We start from the raw sequence: 21313 nt of genomic DNA, 5'->3' as shown, positions 1-21313 counted from the left end.
AGAAACATCAATGGAGCGCTGTAAACGCCAGCTGTATATCACTTTACTTCGTTAAGTATTCACAAATTCGCTAGTCTATTTAAAATTAACTTAAACATATGCATTTACTATTTACAGATGATCTTAGTGTAGGTAAAACTCGTCCCTGCATCGTAAACGAAGTTATTAAGATGAAACAAGATTAAGGTTGGATCTGCAGTTCTGTTGTCGCCGTCGGAAGAAGATAAAGGCGATTTTCTACGTTCTATGGTTTGTTGTTGTGTTCTCTTCTGTGTGTGTGCTGATCAGTTCTAGTACATCATGTCCTAGCAGTATATATGGCCGTATGGTTTTGTTAGAAAATACCAGATAAGCCTGATCTAGTTCTTTTCTACGTGACTTAATGTCCGACGCCGACATGCCGGCCTAAACAGGCTTTTGAGATTTTATTCAGTACCACGTAGCCGGATAGTCAGTATTTGTTACGAGGGGACGGTCCATTCTAAACTTGAACCCACGACGGTTGTATTGCTAAGTCGTGCGAGTTGACGACTGTACTAGTGTTGGGAGACTCGGTACTTGGAATATTTGAAGATTGAATCCACTTCTCGGAGATTTGAATCCCAAGCAAAATTGGCATTCGAAGATTCGAATCCCTCTTAGAATTCGTATTTCCCAACACTAGATTGTACCAAGGGACCGCCCATGTCTGATATATAGCAACTATCCGCTATACGCGAAAACTCGAGATACGCTAATGTGCTCGGTCCCGTACGATAGCGTATATCGGATAATGATTGCAACGTATGATCATTAAAAAAAGAAAAAAAGGAAAAAAAAACATCACGGCCCCTCGAGTCGGTAGATCTGTCGCGTCACGCGTACATTTCGGCGCGTCTTGCTGTCCTTGCTGACGGAATTGGCCGTACCATCGTCCAGGGCATTTTCCGGTGCTTTCTCCTCCTTCAGCATATCCTCGAATGAGCTTTCTTCGAGCAGTGTAAGTAGCGTGTCGACGGACGACTCGTCTTGCCGCTGCTGCTGAATTCCGGCTCCATTTTTCTTCACAGTTCGCGGTGCGGCTTCCGTGTGAATTTCGTACACTGGCGGGCGCTTGGTAGCGATGTGTGTGACTGCCAGCTCGGCACCAGTGTCAGGATCACGGTTGACCACATGCCGTACGATCGGATCTTTTGTGCTAGTGACAGGAACCATGCGAGGCAACTGCATTAGTGTATCGTTCGTATTCAGTCCGTACGTTTTCACCTTCGAGTGGCCCTCTATGATGAGATACGGTGACCAACGTTCCGATGTTGCCGGTTGTTTGTAGTGGGAAAAGACCGAATCGGTCGTCATTGCCATTGGAGTAGGCGGCGTCGTTACCATGGGGCTTGCCGTGCTGGAAGAGCTCGGTAGCGTGATTGAACTGCGCATTGTCGTGGTGGACATCATCGTGGTAGGCAGGTGAGTAGTGCCCGGTGTTACGAAGGGACCGACAGGAGTGTCGTATTGCTGAGGTGTGCGGGTGTCTTTACTCATCTTGGGTACCGTTTTGGTTGACGGGAACGACGGTGATTGCGATTGAAGGTATTCAGTGGTTTGCGGAGGATGGAATATCGTTTGTGCCATGGCGTTAATGTTTTGTACGTCGTAGAACCCGCCGGAAGTGTATTCGGTAACCGTACTGGTCATAGCGGTTTTCGTGAACGGGTAGGAATGTTCATTCTGTAGTATCGTCTTGAGTAGGGGGCGCTTCACAGTGTCTCCGGCCGGAGTCGTCAGGCGTATTGTTGTGACGTACGGTTGCTGTTGTCGGTTGAATCCGCTGGCTCCTTGCAGCTGGGGCTGATGGTGATGATGGAATTGTGCCGTAATAGGCTGCGACAGAGGGGACTCGGAGTGCTTTACATCTGTTACCGGAAGATAATTACAAAGATAATGAAGGAGCATATATTATTTATACAACATTTCATCTTACCAGAAAATTGTTCTTGATAGGTACTTCCAGGCCGATATTTGAAGCCATTACCAGGCTGTGTATCGACTCGCTGGGAGGCGGATGACTCTCTACCCCAAAATCCGGTCCCTTCCGCACCGCCGAGATAGTTGTTACGCGGCGGTGGCATTAGAACGGTATGAGGCTGCTGGTTCGGGCTGGTTGCTACCGAGTGATGCTGATGCCCCGTCGAGTAGTAGTTACGGCGCAACGGGATACTGTTCCATTCTTTGCTCATACCGACCGTCTTCTTGGAAGGAACGCCCAGCAGCAGGATGTCGTTGCCCGACGACTTATCCTTCGTACCGTCGGACCAGTAGCGCACACGGTCCAGCACCGGTGGACTGTAGTCGTACGTTGGATCGTTCTTGAGCGGATCACCACGGCCCACCGGTAACCATTCGTTGTATTCCAGCCGTGGCGAGTGAAAGTTGCGAGCTAAATCTGGAACGAAACGATACGACACGGGCAAGCGGTTAGCGATGGCAGGAATTATTGCTTATGGCTTTAAGATATGTTATCTTCTGTTTGAAGTTGAAATGACTGAAGCTTCAGGCTTAAGTTCATTAGACTATGCTTAGCAAAAATGCATTGTGTTTCATGCCCCCTCATGGTTCAGTGTTTTGGACAATGAATGGCGTTGTTATGCTTCTTATAATAGTACTTCTTTATTGCTGGGTTGGTCGTGATAGATTGGTGTGACACATCAATTAGGTAGTTCGTGCGCTTAATTAAAACCTTTAATCGTTTGCGCGCGATTCCATTGTCATCGGTTTATTACTTCACCGGAACCATGATGCACCGCCTGTGTTGATGAGATGAAAATTGAAAGTGAAAGCAAAGCATCAATTCCTCCGTCTGCCGAACTCTACCGCAAGCATGCACGAAGCGAGTGCCTTGAGATTTCATTTTCGGTACCGGTATTTGATCATCTTTTGTAAGGTTTCCATGCACCATGACCTTTGAATTTGCTATCAATTGACACGTGTACGATTGCGCTTGGTTTATATCGCATTAAAATTTCTGCCAATGTGTTGCTTTTGTGCGTGATTGATGTGAAAATGGTTGTCTCGCTAAATGCGTCGCCCTTTCCAAGTCGTGCGTCGTCTTTCGGTGGAAAATTTAAACCCTCTCGAACAGGAGAAACAAAACGATAAAGCAGTGCATAACGGCAACCAAGCAACAAACCGTTCCTATAACCTGCTTGCTCATCGTGTGCACTGCAAGTTCCTTCGATAGAAATTATCCGTCCGTCGGTGGAGGGAGGGTTGGGAAGATCGACACACACCGCGAGACAACAATGGTCAATAAAAAATGAATCTTACACCAGAAAGGTCCGTATTGCAACGCGTTACTGCACGTGTACTGCGCAACTGCACCTGCTTCGAAGCACCTGTTGGTAAGCACGATCTTGGGTGCCTCGTGCGGTACTTGCCTTCAAAAGTGTGCCTCCAGCTAGCACCATACACCACGGTATAAAGTCTATTGAACTCGTCGTCGGCAGAATGATTACAGTGCAGGCTGCGTGTTGAAGCACGTGGATGATATGTAAGGAGAAAAAATAGTTCTGAACAGAATTTTGACAGGAAATTGTTATGAATAGTAGGGTTCATTTTCCAATCTCATGAGATTCTGTTAAGTTTGTGGAATTAGGATATTGGTACTTTGTTTAATTATGCAATTAATTAATAGAAACGCTCTGTATGCATAAAAACTAGATCCCTTCAATAGGTTGGTTAAATATTTCAATGTCTCTCTTCCATGCATCCGCACCTCTAGGTCAACTATACCGCCTTTCGTTGCTACTGAATTGGCTGTTTGATCTCTACAGGATGAGCATCGATGGCCGGTGTACGGAAGCTATGTTGAGCGATCTTGGTAAACTGTCTCCACACGACGGATGGCACTTTTCTTGCAGTGAACCATGTCGTCTTTTCACGTGTAGCAGTTGGTCTTGCGAAGATACTGCACAGTTTCTCCGTCCCGGCCCCGCCGTCGTACGTGTGTCACCCAGCTGATGTCACAGAGCCCAAAGAAGTTTGGGAAATGCATTATTCCCATCATATGTTTGCTGTCGTTCAAGCAGCATCGACAACGAAGGATGTTTATTTTTAAAGTGTGTCTTCCTCTTTGCCGGGTTTTTTGTCTTTTTTGTGTATGTAGAGGAGCGATGACGATAGGAAAGTACACGAAAGAAAAGTAAGGAAAAACCGAACCCGTCGGCTTGGTAGTGTTACCTAATTGGTCGTTTCATCTCCATTTCACCATAGTGCTGCCGGTGGATTGGCGTTTTCTTCTCGGCGTACTTCCGCAAGACGTTTGCTCGGCCGTCGCAAGAAGACAAACGCAACACAATTGATCAGTGCCATTGCCACCTGGGCGAAGTAATGAGCGAATTATGGTATCTGTTAAGTGATAGTTGAATGATAAATTTTCCCGTTCCTATCCCGGAAGATTTTGTTAAGGTCTACCTGATGTTTGGGCGAGAGCATACAGTCAAGGACACGAAGGGGTGTGGAAGTGGTGATGCTAGAGACGATGTTGAAGATAGAAAGCGGTAAGCGCATATTGTGAGAGTAAATGTGTGTGTTGTGGAATGGGATGTCAGCCGTAGGTTTATTGGCCAGTAACGGCGGAACGGGTTTTACGGCCTGTCGAAATGCAACCAGTAATGTAGACATTTATCTGGGGTGATAAGTTGGCGAAAAACAACCAACTGCACAACTCGAAGCGATTTGATGAATGGGCTTGGGACGCTTGTGTTCATCAACTGGTCAATTAGAAAAAAGGTCATTTAATGTGATTTATCAGTCAGCACAGCATACCGTGGGATCGGAAGAAGCTCTTTGTGGAATTAATTTTAGGTAAGGGTTAGTTGCTGTGCGGCTATTGATGTTTTTGGAAGTTAGTTGCTCGGAACGTGCTAAACAATCGCTTTCAGTCAAAGGAGAATATGCCCTCCCGTGACAAGTACTTGCCAGTGACGCATAATACAACTTATATCTACCATTACCATTTTACTAAATGGTTGTTTGTTTGGCTTTGTGCAGCAGTTGTCAGCCCATTCATGTTCAACACACTTGCGATTAGCGATACGGGGCAACATCTGCCTGTCATTGAGACAGCAGATCATGTTCACTCATGTCGCAATCACCATTCATTCGTAGCCAGTCGTCGTTGTATTCGTCTTGGTGGATGGTCAGTGTGAATGAAGTACAAACAGAAAGCACATAAATGGCTAAGTAGCCTAAACGAGTCTGTAACCGTCGATTGCGAATCCCGATCGCGCTCGGTTGGGCGTTGGGAAAACCGAACGACACAAACGGACAACGGGGGCTGTTTGATATCGTCGCTCCATTGGCGACCGGTGTAGTTTCACTAATGAAATCAATAAAATATTTTAGTTGATTATCACGACACCCGGTCGGCCAGCACAGAACAGGGCATAGCGGTTTGCGTCGGACTGTGTCTTGACTGCGACGGGGTATGCTATGCCATCCTGTGGGAACCAGATCCCTCTGTCTGTGAGCATTCAATCTTCTTCCACCCCGAGAGACCTCCAATGGTCCGACCGGGTGGGTTCAACTCTCCCAAAATGGGCCTGGCCGTTGTACATGCATGCTCGTGTGACACCTTAGGCCCTGGCGCGATGACCGTGGCCCTGGCAATGAATGTGGCGAAGAGAATCTCACCAGCTGGTCTAGTACGCCTTTATTTTCATTATATAGCTGGGCACACGAGGTTATACACACATTATATATAGTCGCGAGGTTTGGCTGTATTCCTCCCCTATTGCAACATTGTATACCCGAGGACGGCTGTGCTAATCGTGCGTGAGTCCACCCCGACCTGCCCATGTGCGGGTTAGGCCGTGTTTTGAGCTGCCCGATTGAGCTTTGCCATAAAAAAACCGATCGTTTAATCGTTCCTTTCGAGTAAGCAGTTGGTTCGCTTGAAAGAGCATAAAGATTACGCATCTAAGAGGAATTGGCGGCACACTACATCGGGCACCGGAGTCGCTTGGCGAGAATCGAAACTTGATTTGATTATTTTATTGCACATTTAATCCCATTTCAATTCTCAGTAACCAGTAACGTTTAGGTTGGTAGTAGAAAGTTAAAAGATATAAAAGCAATCTTTTTGTGACTCCCTAGGGCTGGCTATGAATAACGTAAGTAAACAACGAAGAAAAAGTTTCGTGTCGACCATTTTACTTACCGTTATTGAAATCATCCCTTGTAGCTTCGTGCGATGAGATGTCATGTGCCAGCAGTGCTTTCAAATTGCCGTGTGCATGAGCAACGGTCGCTTCCGCGCACACAGCTATCAGAAACACCACACATGGCCACACTCTTCCTTCTCGGTGCATCTTGGCGCGCGGTTCGCGGGTTCCTTTCGTGGAATCTATGCGCAAGAGAGTGTAGAAAATAAACATATATTAGACTTAATGGAAAGAAGCGCCCTTACCACATCAACATCTTGGCCTATTGCCAAGTGACCGTATCGATATTGGAGGCCTCGATTTTGAAACTCGGACTCTGCAATCAGCTGTGTATCACTTGCCACGCCGAGTGCGTGTGTTTTATGTGGATGAGCTTTTATTTTTGGGCGAGATTATGATCGATTACCGAGCTGTCATCGGTACCCCTCTTCATTGACCAATGTTGCCAACACCCGTGATCAATGCTTTATGAGTACAAAAGCCCTGTGCTGAATTGTTAAATGCAACACTTTTAAAATGCCTGCTAACTCGAGGAGATCATGTTATGAAAATACATAATGGTACTACACATGAAGTGTAACGGCAAAATTTCCCTAATGCAACGAGCGTTTCTATGGCAGGGAGGAAAAATAAAACTGAAACACTTTAAAGGCGCTTGCGAACATTAATCAATATTACGTAAAGCTCAGATCCTCTCCATACCTGCGGTTGGATATGCTTTGATTGAATTTTTCACACTGAACAAAACAGAACCCTTCAAGCTGTTTCAATAACAAATCTGTGAAACCTACTTAACTAGCAGTCACTGCCTGCTTCCTGCTTGACCTCATCTGTTGTGGTGCGTTTTGGGTTCGATTTTCTTGCAATTTCGACGCCACTCCCCTCCCCCTTGTACTCATAATTTAATGAAAGTAAAAGTTTTCGTTTGCACGTAAGCCAAAGTCGCTGGCAGTTAAGGTTGGTAACAGCTAGTTAGGCCGTGGCAAATGTGTGAGTGTGTGTGTGCGAAGGTGGTCTAATAATGGATCCAAATGTATCCGATAATCAAATCACGTGCAGTGTAAATTCGTTCCATGCTGATTAGAGTTAATCATTTATGTACACCGCTTTCGGTGCCCGGAGAAGATGAGCCAATGGATAGTGGGCGAGAGAGTTTTCTTCGATCAGCCTGGCAGGGAGGCGAACTTACTTATCCTACCCAACTATGCCGGAAGTTTTTGCGCTTTGCAAAGCGGTGATTAATAGGGTTGATACAAACCCTACATGCGGGTGTGTTTTACATGCGCCACCATGGAAGGGGCTGCAACAAACTTGCTATGAACTTGCTATTCTCTGTGTTTTTCCTCACAAATGGCCCTCGCGATACATTAAAGAGCTCAAATTGCACCTGTCTGTTGCGGTTTGCGGCCTGCGCTTGTTAACCGAAAACGGCCAGCTAACAATAGGGGCATGACAAATCAAACGGATGGCTATAGGCTTATCCTGCTCTCAGCACCGGCGATTGGGGTGGAGGATGACGCTAAAGAGTTGGTTACGTTATTGACAGGAGAGCTTTTCCACCTCGATCAGTCTGTTTTCCACTTGGCGAGATTGATGATACTTCGTTTTGTTTGGAAAACAAGTGAGGAGGTGCTATTGCTATGGAGGTAGCAAATGATCCCATCTTGAATGATGCTATTTTGTTTTCAATTTCACAGTGGAAGCTGGTTAAGTATGTCTACTTTATTTCATAAGATATGCGCATGTTATGGTGGAGCTTATTTGATTGTAGAATTATAAAACTGATTATAAAAATAGGTAAAAAACGCTAGCAGATAATTGTAACAAACTGGAGCCGTGATAAGGATTCCCAATGGAGCATAGCTTTTATTATCATACAATTTCACTACGGTTGTTGTAGACCCGAAGAACTACTTTAATTTGTTTCTAAATACTCTGTATTAAATATTAAAACTTACCTTAAGATAATCGGCTTTTAACCAACAGCTTCGATACTCTAACTCGTCGGCTAGCCTCTTTTGTGTGGGCGATACTCTTGACTCGGCTATAAAGTATCAAGTTTTCGCTGGCTGAAACATAACGCTCAAACCCGTCCACACTGCAGTGACACACTGGCCGAGTAAGGTAGTCACAAATCAGTGAACCAATAAATATCACATCATCCGGACGCGGGATCACCGGTAAGACGGGGTAGCCGAAGAAAGCGAAGTAAAATGAGAAAGGAACACCAGAGAGGAGGAAAGTAAGTACAGGTAAAAAAGTGCAGCTTATGTTAAACCCTATTTAGGGATATATGCGTTCGGCTGGAAAGATTGAATAAGGGCTGGGCAATTTATGCAACCGCGGGCGAGGTAAACGAAGGCGCGAAGAAAATGTGTACCAGCGGGGCGGATGAAAAAAAAAACACTTCATTGAAGATCTCTTTGAATTTGACCGAAATCAATATTTTCTGAACAGTCAACTTTTGTCCACCGTTGTCGAATAGGGATGCGAGTGAGGCAAGTTGTGTTTGTCGTGGTCCACGTTGTGGTGGTAGTCGTTGCTGTCGACTCAGGGCGAGAGCGCTTAACGATCGTTTTCGAATTGTAGATCGATCGATGGCTAACATGCATTTATGCAAAGGGATGTCATTTGCAGGGGGGTGGAGGGGGGAGAGGGAGAAGCGAAATGCCAAAAAAGAATAAACTGAAACCCCCATACACACTCACGCACGCGAGGAAGAAAGGGCTCTACCATGAACACGTGTGTTTATGTGTGTGTCTTGTAGTCTGTCCTGAAGGATAACACGATTTCAGGCGGGCTTATGATGCACACGATTTTTGAAGCAAACGAAAAACAGAGCGTCGGTTTTATTTAATGTTTTCCCATTTGTTTTTTTTTCTATATGCGTGGTAGTGGAAAGGGAAAGAGATAATTCCATCCATCCTCTCGTTAGCACACCTCCGTTTTTTGTCGAGGGCTATACAAAGATCATTCTTCGTTCATTGCAACAGTCTCACCATTTCACAACCCATCTTTAATGTTCTTTTCAATTTTCTCTTTCGTTGATGGGCCCCTCAAACCCTCACTCACTCTTCCGTCCCTCTCTGGCTTGGTTTGTGATGGTAATTTTCCTTTTCAATAATGCAATGTCTTTACAGCCTGTCGCAGCCCTTCACTTCTGCCCTTCGCTGACGCTGCTACGTTACAGATTCTCGATTGCACGGCCAGGTGTGTGTGTCACAGTTTTAGGCGCGGGAACACATCACAATATTCATTCACTTATTGCACATCACACCACGTATTGCCGCAGCTCAATCAAAGAATTTAATTAATACATCAATCAGCCGCGGTTCCCTGTTGACAACCCGTTTTATGTTTTTGTGTCGATTTTTTTTCATTCCAGCGTTCGTTTCTGTCTTTCCTCCCGGTTTGGAGGGTAGCGGGAGTTCCTGGAATGAATTTTGAAGACTCAAGCAGAAGCAAAAGGACCGTCTTTACACTGCAAACCGGCGGCGGTGCCTTATAGATCGGGGCCGATTTGTTTTTTTGGCGGTGTTGGTTGTTTGTCCCTCGGTTCTTTTTGTTGTGTTCCAGCCAATATTATGCCGGAAAACTTGTTTTGGGGGCCATGCATTTAGTACGTTTTTATACTTTTGGCTGTTTTGAAACCACTAGAAGAATTAAGTTTGCCAATTGTGTTTTATGATGGGGTTTTTGTTTTGTTTTCACTGCTATGCACCGGAACCAAAGAAAAGTGAATGATTTTTACACCGAAAAACTCTCACTAACATCCTTAAATTGATATCAAATCACCTGTTTTGTTGAACTTTTAAATTGTGTTAAATTTGTTTGAAATCGATATTTTATCGTTTCAAGGAAACGTACAAGTACAAAATGCATTAAAGTCACTGATTTCCGTTAGAGTACGAATGCAATTGGTTACGTAGGAAAAGTGTTTTCCAAAATAGTACGACCCCTTGCCATCAAAATCAGCACAATACAATCACTGAAAAGTCACAATAAAACCAATAACCTCCATCTAACCGAGCCAGCACGACACTGGGGCACTATTCCAATAAAACCAACCTATATTTGTTTTCTATTTTTGCTGCACAACACAGGACAACACCAAAATGTAGACCGCAACAGTTAGACAATGCCAATAATGAAAGCCTTCACACAACAAATCACAAACCACACAAAACAACACACAGTGGAAGCAAAATACACACCAATTTCAAACGCACAAGGGTTCGCGCGAGTTACACTCTCTTCGTTTTGCGCGCCGTTTTTCGCGAACGTAAGAAAAATTTCTGCTTGCGTATTGTTATGCTGTTGCCGATCGAATGGTCGCTCGATTTGAAAATGAATTAAATTTTAAATCATGATCATCATCGCTCGCCATGGTAGTTGATGGTGAGCTGTGTACATTTGCCCCTTCCCTTGGCGGGCATGGGCTGGCAATGCCGTCTTTGCGCGTGTTTGGTGTCGCAGCCCCTTTCTTCTCTTTCGTGCTGAGAGGAGAGGGGGCTTGCTGTGGCTATGGATCCTACACCGTTTTCGTTTTCTTTCGCGCTCTTGATGGTTTGACTAGTTTGTGTAAGGAAAATGGGGAAGTTTTGCTGAATGGGTTTGTTTTTTCCGCACTTTAATGACGTTGCCCCTACAGGGTTGGAAATTCATATGTTTGCTCTTGTATGCTCTTCATTTTCTAGTCTTGGAATAAATCTTTAGGAGCTTAAAAAGAGCTTCGAACGATTACTCTAATTGAAAAAAGATTCATTAAGGTTGCTTTAACATACTTAAATTCACTTATCGGATTTTAAACTTTTCTATTTTCCATCGAAACATATCTATTGAATTCTAAGAATACAAAAAAATAATAATAAAAAAATAAATAACATTCCACCAACTTTTCAACTGGTCACTCGGCAGGCTTTCTCTGCCTATGCTGTTCGGTTTTCGCAGTTGCTTTCTTTCACTCTCTTTCAGGTTGAAGGCTTTGGCAGCCCGCGCGTTGCTCTCCGTATTGCTGTCATCTTCCATTTGTCTCAGCTGGCAGCGGGCGGGCGCTCGGTCACATTCGCTCTCGTTTGCCATCTTCAGTCTTGTTGTATCAGGTCAGGGAGCCCGGGGTAACCGAGCAGCCCGGGGAGAGGGCGAGTTTGTTGCTTTTATGGTCGTTTTCGCCACGGTCTACCCCCGGTCGTCGGGTGGAGTTTCCCGGGTTCCTTTGGTCGTTGTCGCTCAGGTGTGTGTTTGACGTTTCTATCTCTCCCTTATCTTGGTCGCATCTCCCGGGAGGGGGCCCATGTTATTGTTATCGGTATACTTCGGTGCGGTGCCGGTCGTAGTTTTGTGCGCGGTGATTGTTTCACTCCTTCCTCCCCTGGGGTAATCATATTTTTTTGCATTTGTCTAACATTGTGGGTCTAACGCACGAAGAGTCTGTAGACCGCAACCATAGTCCCCGTGTGTGTCTGTCTCATCTTCAAAACCCCCCACAATTCGGCTCGCGGCGACCGGGGGTGGGCAAACGAAACACACAATCAGGTTCGCGAAAATGTTGGCGACTTGCTTGGCCAGGCCTATAACAACATGCGTATGCCGACGGGAGGGGGATGTTGTTGGTGTTGTGGGTGGTGAACAATACGTGTGATGGTTTATCGAGAGTCGTCGTCTGTGGGAACGCCTTGCCTCGGGAGTGAGATTGTTCCCAGCGTTTAACCAGCGTGTTTCTTCATTTCACACAATACACACACAAACAGCCCAAGTTACGTGTGTGTTTTTACTACATGTTTTGCGGTGCGTGCGGCCTCTTGTAACCTTACCGATTGAATCTGTGCCAAAAGTGGCTCGATCACAGTTCAATCGCGCTAGTTAACCTTTACCTGGAGCCCCGGTAACCCGGAGAACATGGAAGACAGTGTCACGATCGCTCGGAAGTGCCCGTGCGTTGGTAGCAGGGTAGGGATCGTTCAGGCGAATTAGGCGTCCACATTTAAGCGGACTGACAAGCCGAAAAGGTCGCGTTTCGGCTTGTCAGCCGTTTTCTTTGCGAATAACACGAACGCAACTTTGCGTAGTATCTTCTAAATATCTTAAAACTATGAATATTTATGTAGTTACAGTGAAATCTCTCTAAATCTTCAAGGGACCGTCAACTTAGAGAGATATTCATGTTGAGGAAAACTAATGAAGTTGTTGCTTTGAAGTTTCCAAGAAACCACCGAAAAAACCGGGCATCCTTGGACCAATATTTTTGCAAACTGTCGTTCAAAAATTAATCTTACAGAATTGCAAACTGTCGACAGAATTTCGACTGCCAAATCGCATATGCACCTTATATAACGTTCACCTTAGAGAGACCTTCATCTTTAAGAGACATAAAATGTATGGAATATGATGGGACCGTCAAAATATTCATCTTAAAGAAACAATTAATCTTGAAGAGACGACATCTTAGAGAGATTTCACTGTATTTTCCATACATTTAAGAGATGTTCTCAACGGGATAGTTTTGTTGGTTTTCCCTATACATCTACTCACCTCATTAATTTTGTACTCAATTCTGTGTTTGTGCTCTATCGAGATCGAATAAACAATCTTAATACGTAACAGAAGAGTTTTAGTAAATCGTACTAATGTGGCATTAAGATATCTTTCTTTTGTGCCTGATCCGAGTACCCATCATTCACTGCTAATTGTGGCACGTTTTTAGCTAACGTGATGTGAGCTCACTTGCACATTTGTTTGATGATGTCGCTTCTTTCCTCTTTAGAAAAAACCATAATCGTTTGCCCGATCTGAACCCGGCAACGATCCTCAATGCATCTTCGATGGTGATCTTCTCGGGCAGGAATTGTAACATCTCGCTTGTTTACACTGCACTTGTATGGTATGATGATCCAATATAGTTGCGCTTCAAAGACTTACAAAACTAAGTGCTTGGGGTGCTAAGTGTTAGGGTGTCTGTGCTCGCGCACCATAATGCCGTTCGGATTCATTTGACGTTCCTCCAGCAGTATTACGTGCTTGGTATTCAAATTTTACAACATTCGTTTGGTCCGGTTAGTGCAACGTTTTTAGTACGGTGATCGTACAGACTAATCCATAAGCGCACACACTTGTTGCAAATGAAACGAAAGCTTAGTGCTATAATTTGACCGACGAAATCATTGACAGTCCTGCGATGGCCTTTGATTGACTACACGCGTGGCAGGGGCTCTCCCTCGATGCTTGGGATGGATAAGTTGCTTCAAACATTTATAGAAAGGGAAACCCGGTACGTGAAACAATGCAACACCAGCACCATTTTCACAGTCGGTGGAAAAAGCAAAAGTCCTTTCTGGGACACAGCATGCTGGAACAAACAAATCACCCCTATCTATTGACGGCAGTTTAGCCTGAAATTATGAGAGGGGAAACATTTTTGCATAAATCTATGAAAGTTCCATCACCAGGTGACCGTTTTGCATGCGGTAAAAACGTTTGTGGTGGCCAGTAGGTGAAATTGCTTCCCATAATCGCTTTCATTTGTGCCCCTCCAGATCCATGTGGTCATCGGCTTCCCCAAATGAAGAGTCCTGGCTTAACACAGCAAAGCTCTGTTTGATGCACCTAACCGCCGAGGGGGGATGCAGATAACATTATGCGCAGCACATGTGTGGCGACGGAATCGGTTAAACGATCGGGTGCTAAATTCCAACCCTCCTGTTCACCGGGTTAGTGAGATTTGCATATTCGGAGTCCGGGCAGCTTCATCAAAACCGGTGTAGAATGCCGATCACGTAATGGACTGAAAAAGTGGCGCTTTCTATTGTTCGCCTACCGGGTAGACGCATTGGCTGTGTTTGGCCAGGCTCTGGTAGTTCATATTGCACCCAACGCGTCTAATTCCGAGTTTTTACTAGCGTTTAGAAGCACCAAGTTGAGGTAGGATTGCGTTTCGGTAAACATTTGGCATATGTGGGAGCTAAACTAACTCGCGAGTGACCGAGTAATCTAGATCCAGAATGTCAGATGAACTTATATCACGTGGGATGAGTTGCATCAGCGTTTTGAGTGCTCTCCGATGCAGGTTAGGTCAACAAACTAGTCCACATGGGAATCTAATTTATGGAATTCGTTTGATGTAGATACTCCGATTTGATCTTTCGGTGTTTTGAATCACAGATATAAAGCTGCACGTATGTTTCATCAAGGCCATCTTATATACTTGCAAATTATCGACACAATTTATGAAATTACTACTCCTAGATTTGATGCTAGAATACTGTCTATTGTGATACTTACCAAACGATGCATCATACACTTGACATAAATTATACCAACGGCAACATCATTCACGTTTCAAGCACACTAAACGAATTGTACTTTTTATTTGCGCAATGCTAGTTCTGTTCATGTGTTGTTTTTTGTTTTGTTTTTTGTTTTGTTTAAATACTACATACTAAGAGCTAGAGTTTTAATTTAAAACAATACACACATACACACAAAGTGAACTCAAATCACAATACCGACACCGTGCTTCGAGCAGGGTCGGATAGACTTCAGAAGAAGTAGTCATAGTAGTTGTTGTGGTAGCTGTGGAAGTACTAGCAGCAGCAATCAATCGATAGAGAGTAAAACAGTTCCTTATCGCTTAGCCCGCCCGAATAGCTGTACTGTTGGTCTGTTCGATCAAAACCCGCTGAGACTGTTGTGTTGTTATGTGATGGCGTGTTCTGACGGGTATCTGAACAGGAGATTCAATCGAATTAAGCTGCATCATTTCCTTTTTGTGGAGTTGCTTCGATTTCTACAATAGCACAATTAGTCGCATAACACCGGGCCCTACACGAGCACAGCCTTTACCCCAGTGACCTGGGGCATCTCCTTGACCGTACGGCGAAACTCTTCCAGCTCACAGCAAAGTACGAACCCGGCTCGAGCCTCCTGCCATGCGTCATTTTCGTGCAGCTTCTTCAGCCATGAGATCTGCTCGCACTGGCTCATGCAGAAAGTGCGCCGCTCGCGCTCCTGCTCGGTCTGTGGTGCCTTCCCAAAGACGGCAAAGGCAACTGCCCGCTCCTGCGAACGCACCACCGTCCAGTGTAACTGCGGTACCGGGAAACGGTTCTCGCGCACTAGGTACACCTCCGCACTCTGGTTGTGCTTGTCCTGCAGCGTCATGACGCCATGCGCTCCGGTGTAGATCTCCACCTCGGGCACCTCGAGGCCGCGTATGTCCTGCACCAGTCGGTCGAGGTTCAGAAGCTGATCGCGATCCTTAACGATCTGATAGTTCCAGGCCATCTTTAATACTGAAAGATACTGTCGGTGGGTGAGCAGCGCCTCGTTAACGTACCGGCGGGCCTCGATTTTGGGCGCATTTTTCGGCCCAAAGACGGGTCGGAAGCGTTCTGCTTGATCGTTGATGTTCAGCGCCTTGCTGAGGTCCACCTTGTAGCGCTGCGTCGGATGGTAGCCATGGAAGTAAGTCACGTTGTCCTTTACTTTGAGTGCTAGCTGTTCGATGCTGTTGGTGCCGGACTTTACCTTCGTGTGGATGAAATGGGTGCGGCCGACTTTAACGTCGTAGCAAGCCTCGCCGAGAATGTAGGATTTGTTGGTGACAGGATTGGTGAAGCCGTACTCGATCGAGCGTAACGTTGCCGGACAGCCACGCACCGAGACGATGATCTCCTCAATTGGTCGCTCCTTGCATGACAACGCCGATACAAAGTTCTTGTCCGCATCGTTGACTACTGTACAAAGCAATGCATGTCGTTAATGTCATCCACATCAACATGGATCTTAAGATGTCCACTACTTACCAAACGTTTTATCCTTCTTACACCGGGCCCACAGTACCTTTTCGGAAGAAAACTCGCGAAAGTAGTTTGGAGAGCAGGAGAGCACCACCTCATCGCCGGTGGCCAGCGTAATGTCCTCCACATCGTAACTATCATTCTCGGGCGAAACCAACACTCCGTTCTGTGTGAAAATCAGCGGCGAAGAGTAGGACCAGTCCGGCTTCAGAGGTACAACACAGTTGCGTTCCACAGCTGTAATGAGAAATTGTCGCAATAGAACTAATAGTTCGCTTTAAAATAATGGCTGCGTTCATCGATCAGGCGAGAACAAGTTAGGGCTAAAGAAGTATCTTAAATAAAGATCTTAACATGTCTTAACATGATCTCAACATAGGAACTATGTGGAAGAATCAAAAGTTCTGACATATCTGGTAAGAATGTTTGAATAAAACTATCATTTTATTAGGAAAATGTGTTGTTGGTTGGGTATTTTGCTCGTCGATGGAGATGGCTGGTTAAAACACAAACAAAATATTATTCCGGGGGAAAAACGTGTCCTGTTTACATACCCAACTCCAACCGCGCATCGGTGGCGGTGGTGCAGCAAAACATATTTGCCATACGGCGATTGCAGATCGCATCAGGATTGAAGGTCAGCGGGCGTGTAAATATCGATCGGTTTAGTGTCAGTAAACGGTATTGATGGCGAGAGATGTGGCGCTTGAGTAATGGCTCCACACTGCTTGCAAGGTACCAGTGTGTGAAGGTGTTTGCGTCAAGATGTTATCAAAGCGCACGGTTTCGCGATTTATCGCGTAGACCAAGTGGAGCTTACAGCGGCGTAACGAAAAAAAACATGTACCCCCAGAGAAGTGTGTAATGTAATCCAATAGTGCTTAAACAGTGTTTCACAATCTGTGCTCACATTGTGGTGCGTGACCTTTGCATAGACACTCCTGAGAACAGTGCCATTGTTCATGTGGGTGATCCCTTTAAAAGATGACCATTAATTGACGACATGATTTGCCCCCGCTAGCGCGTTGTCACGTACACCACTCATCGGCGGTCCTTACACATGCCCCTATCATCATGATCATCATCATCATTACCCTCACTAATATCATCATCCTCATCTTCGAGCTATGTGCAACACTCTTTTCTTTGTTATGTTTAAACATTTCAATTGCGATTTTACATAAATTGTTTTTCATTTGACCTTAACGTGACAGCTTCTGGTTCTCGTCAACGTCGTTCCCTACGACGACGATGACTGGATGCTGCCCGGGTATAAGTTTCACACACAGTGACACGCGCGAGGCGAAAATAAGGGAGTTCACTATACTTTGTCGCTTGAGCTAAAAGCTAGGATCCGGGAAGTCGGAGCCGGGAACTACAGCGCGCGCGATTGTGGCCCGGCTTAATCGTCACCGATTTCGTCACTGCCCTTTTGGGATCGGGCAGATCGTCGCGTATCGCCGGAGACGTGGCGGCGCGCGGTCACTTTTATTTGATTATTTTGCGCCCACTGGCGGCCTTCTTCTTCCCGACAAATCACACCTCTGCAATCTCGCACATACTCACGCTCCCACATAGCAACCAGCTGTTTTGAAAACGTGGTTTTGGCGAACCTTGTTTGCTCCACTCAGATTGGTTGTATGGTGTTGTGTCTAGTAGGCAATAGCAAAGACGGAACGGGTTTGAAATCCCGTTATTTCAGCGAGCGAGCGAACGAGAATGCTTGTAGTGGAAGACGACGTAGCTGTACTTAAAGCACGCACGTGTACTGATTGAGCTTGACGAGTCGAATGGAAGATGTTTAGCTTTGGGTTCTACCAACATAAGAGGGATGAATACGAATGCGGGAACCGAATGCACATTGCCCCCATACCAGTGCCCGGGGCAGCGGTGCTCCGAGAATGGCGATTGGCGTTGCATCAGTGGTGGGTGGGTGTTGTGGCAGTGAAATTGCTCAGTAACATACCATACCGACGTACATACAGAAGCGGCAATGCGCAATTGGATAAATGGATGTTTGCGCTTGTTGCATTTCCTGAACTGATCCGTCCGGGTAATCGGACCCGGGACCATCCGACGATCGGGTTCGTGACGTACCGTTGGAAATTCGACACGGACAGCGTGAACAAACGTTCTGGAACACACCCACTTTTGTCGTGTGGTCCGTATGTATAAATGCGTGTGTGTTTGTGTTAAACGTGAGTGGAAAGAGAAAATAGAGCAAAGCAATAATAGAACCGTACCATTTCCGGCCGCACGATGGTGCGCTATTTGCAGTGCCAACAGCAATAGCAGCACTATCAGCCTGTGCATGATGAGACACTTCGAGGGGGCGTATTGGGATCACCGATCACTATGGCTAGAATCCAGTGACCCACTGAATCCTGCTTTAATGCAATTTCCCTTCACTATCACTGGCTTCGGGTTTAGTTTCGGTTGCCGCTTCCTGTCGGCTGTCACTTCCTCAGGCGATCACCTGGAACACGGAGGCCTTACTCGCACACAGCAGACCCACACGCAAGCGAACATCCGTTCTAACAAACCCCCGAACAATGCACGGGGCAATCACGGGCACTGATCGAACTCTGCGTCGTTGCGGGTAGCGCGGAGAACTTTCGCTGTACTTAATCGGTTCACTGATCCCCCTGGAAGAGCGTGCCAAAGAATTGGGCACACCACAGAACTTTGATACACAGGAAACACAATCTTGCACTTAAATGTTTTTTGTTGTTTTGTAGCAGCACAGCATAGCACAGCACATCATCTTCTGACGCACACAGCACAGCCGAGAAAGGTTCGTTCTTCGTAGCAGATTGTCTCCAATCGTTCGTATGAAATATCAGACTGCAACTAAATTGCCAGATGTCGGTTGATCAGAATTTATACAGCTTGCGCTGGTGTAAGTGTGACTGCCGGTGCCTTGGGCGACATCCACTCGTCGACGGCTGAGCGAGCGGGAATCCGTCAGCAGCAGGGTAGTACAGCAGGGCGCAGTGCTCCAACGGAGCGGACGGTGCATATATGAATGATGATCATTGCGATCGCGGCTCCGGTAGTAGTGGTCCAAAGGGATGTTGGGACACAGTTTGTGTGAGAGGCTGAACCCCGCTCGGAGTTCTGAACGATGCACGATGCGGCTTAGATGCGAGAGCGAGAGATGACTCCGCTGGGTTGAGCACACTAGTCCGATGGACAAGAATACTGGATTCCAGAATAGCTGTGCAGTGTGTACTACCATCACTGAGAACGCTCTCAAACTCTGTTAACTTATTAGTAAATTTTTATCTGGGAGATGGCCACCCTGGGTAGAAATTATCGATAGAATTCTCAAACCAAAACATCCACCCATCGCCTTACTAACGACGTTGGTGTTCCAATTGTAGTGCTCTTGGCAATGAACCTACATACACATTGCAACAGACTTGTGGGCAGTAACTCACGCGCACAGTTACTGATAACGTAATCCCTGAGAACAGGCTGACTCCCCGGGAGAGAATATCGACTGGTCGCTGTATAGAGCTATTCGCGCCATTTACTGCGAAGAGGCTGGTTAGCGGCTTCCCTATCAATCATAATATTTCTACCCCAGATCGGCGTGCTGTCGAATCGCAACGAGTCTGTACACCCAGCAGAAGGTAAAGGAACTTTGATACATACGCATCGGGGTGAATATTAAGCCATCCGACCTGGTACACGTGTATGTATAGGGCTCAGTTTGAGTTTGTAGAGTTTTTTTTACAATTGCCTTGAACTGGCATAATATGAGGCACCTCTCTAATCACGGCCAATATTCATCTCACCTCAAACGCTGCCTCTGTTATCAGCGTTACTAGTTGTTAACTCTGTTATGGAGTACGTTGACCATGAATGGTTGACCTAGCACTGTTTGGGAGTAACATTTCTGGAAGTAGCCGAACTATTATCTCGTGGCATCACGTCTGGCACAACCGGAACAGGGTGCCAAAGGTGTCGAAGCTGCTGCAGGAAGTAAGGTGCAAAAAAGGCAAATGCAAGAATTATAAACAATGGTGCTCAGAGCAACTTGCCTGATAAGAATTTGTTCCGTTGGTCGGAGGTGGAACGTAAAGCCGCCAATGGTGAACTGAGCTGTGGCCCATTTGGTTGGACACATGTACGAAATACATTTATTTAAATGTAGTGAGCGTCCTTCGGAAACTCATTTCGGTGTCTCTGGTGACATATAATCGAGCGGCTGATTGTCCTACTTGATGGATTTGTACATGCTAATCACCCTCAAGCAATGCACCTCATGTCATCTGCATTTCTAAACGAATCGGTTTCTATGGTCCTTGAATTTAAACATGGAAATCGAAGCATCCGAAAGATCTGAAAGTAGAATTGCTGTGTCGAGATTTATCGAGATCTCTCCCGACGTCCGTGCAGTTTCAAATGGAATACAATCGGAGATCCAATTTAAGCTTGTCTCGTATGCGATCACTTTTGGAGAAGAATTATGACACTTGCCGAATGTGTGTTCGTTGAGCAATCAGGTTGTTCACCATGTTTAAAGCTCGATTACACTCACAATTGTATGACATTTGCAATGCGTCATCGAAAACAGTGGAAAGTTATTGGTTAGGAATGTGTTTCTCTTTCTCTTTGCCGGTTCTTCTAGATTCCACCGTCAACAACTCGTCCTTTTCCTGACAACTGAACTTAAGTTGTGTAATGCAAACGTTTAATTTGAAAACGACACAAACCACCTTCTACCGTGTGCTCTTCACTTTCTCTTTAGCGTCGAGCTGTGTGGGGATGACATTTGCTTATGCATTACCGGCACGTCGTCGAAGAACTTTAATATACTTTTTGTGCGATCAGTTCCGGAAGCGTGTTTGGTTCCCTCGGGTCTGTCAACCGTGCGAGGCACGTAAACTCGACGGCGACAGTGATGATGCGTATTGCGCATATCGCACGATGCGTTGTGCTTTTTTGGTGCGCCTAGTACCGCCACACCACGTTGAGAAGGGCCCTTGTCATTTGCCATTAGCGTCAAGTCGAGTTATTTCTTCACTTTCATCGCACTGCTACTCGCGCTTGGTTGTAGCCGACTTGCGCATCGATCGCGCATAGCTTCTCACATGCCGTGGACGCTATCGTCCGAAATGGAGCCGATTGTTACAACTGGACAATCCGGCAAACCGTTACGGAACTGGAATGGAAAAAGGGGGTGGTTGGTACTGCGGGACAAACGATGAAGTACATTTTCTCCAAATGGATAAACAGTAAGGGACGCGCGCGCTTACTCATACGCTCACGCGGATGTGCAGGAATAATGGTGGTGGTGGTAGTGATTGCGGAAAA

General features: G+C 45.8%; 2 protein-coding genes across 6 annotated transcripts; both read right to left on the bottom strand.

Annotated features, from left to right (window-relative positions):
• Positions 1 to 7: 7 nt before the first annotated feature.
• Positions 8 to 14444, bottom strand: LOC120957644 (uncharacterized). Of its 2 annotated transcripts, none has more exons than XM_040379949.2 (5): positions 10266 to 14444; positions 8156 to 8308; positions 6194 to 6379; positions 1958 to 2419; positions 8 to 1889 (listed from the first exon to the last, which is right to left on the bottom strand). In XM_040379949.2, exons 3-5 carry the CDS (start codon positions 6342 to 6344, stop codon positions 823 to 825), a joined length of 1680 nt encoding a protein of 559 aa, XP_040235883.2. In that variant the 5' UTR covers positions 6345 to 6379; positions 8156 to 8308; positions 10266 to 14444; the 3' UTR covers positions 8 to 822. The 2 variants fall into 2 exon arrangements, with proteins under 2 accessions (XP_040235883.2, XP_040235884.2); XM_040379950.2 differs by having other exon boundaries at positions 10412 to 14444.
• A 79-nt stretch (positions 14445 to 14523) lies between these two features.
• LOC120957647 (uncharacterized) lies at positions 14524 to 19238 on the bottom strand. Of its 4 annotated transcripts, none has more exons than XM_040379955.2 (3): positions 18235 to 19238; positions 15998 to 16255; positions 14524 to 15925 (listed from the first exon to the last, which is right to left on the bottom strand). In XM_040379955.2, the coding sequence occupies exons 1-3, from the start codon at positions 18302 to 18304 to the stop codon at positions 15015 to 15017; spliced, it is 1239 nt and encodes a 412-aa protein (XP_040235889.1). In that variant the 5' UTR covers positions 18305 to 19238; the 3' UTR covers positions 14524 to 15014. The 4 variants fall into 4 exon arrangements, with proteins under 4 accessions (XP_040235889.1, XP_040235888.1, XP_040235890.1 ...); XM_040379954.2 differs by having other exon boundaries at positions 14524 to 15928; positions 18235 to 19220; XM_040379956.2 differs by having other exon boundaries at positions 14524 to 15928; positions 15998 to 16228; positions 18235 to 19214.
• Between the last annotated feature and the right edge of the window lie 2075 nt (positions 19239 to 21313).

Source organism: Anopheles coluzzii, chromosome 3, assembly GCF_943734685.1.
Source record: "Anopheles coluzzii chromosome 3, AcolN3, whole genome shotgun sequence".
NCBI lineage: Eukaryota > Metazoa > Arthropoda > Insecta > Diptera > Culicidae > Anopheles > Anopheles coluzzii.
Note: the sequence above shows the minus strand (reverse complement) of the source record. Positions and strands in the feature narration are given on the sequence as shown.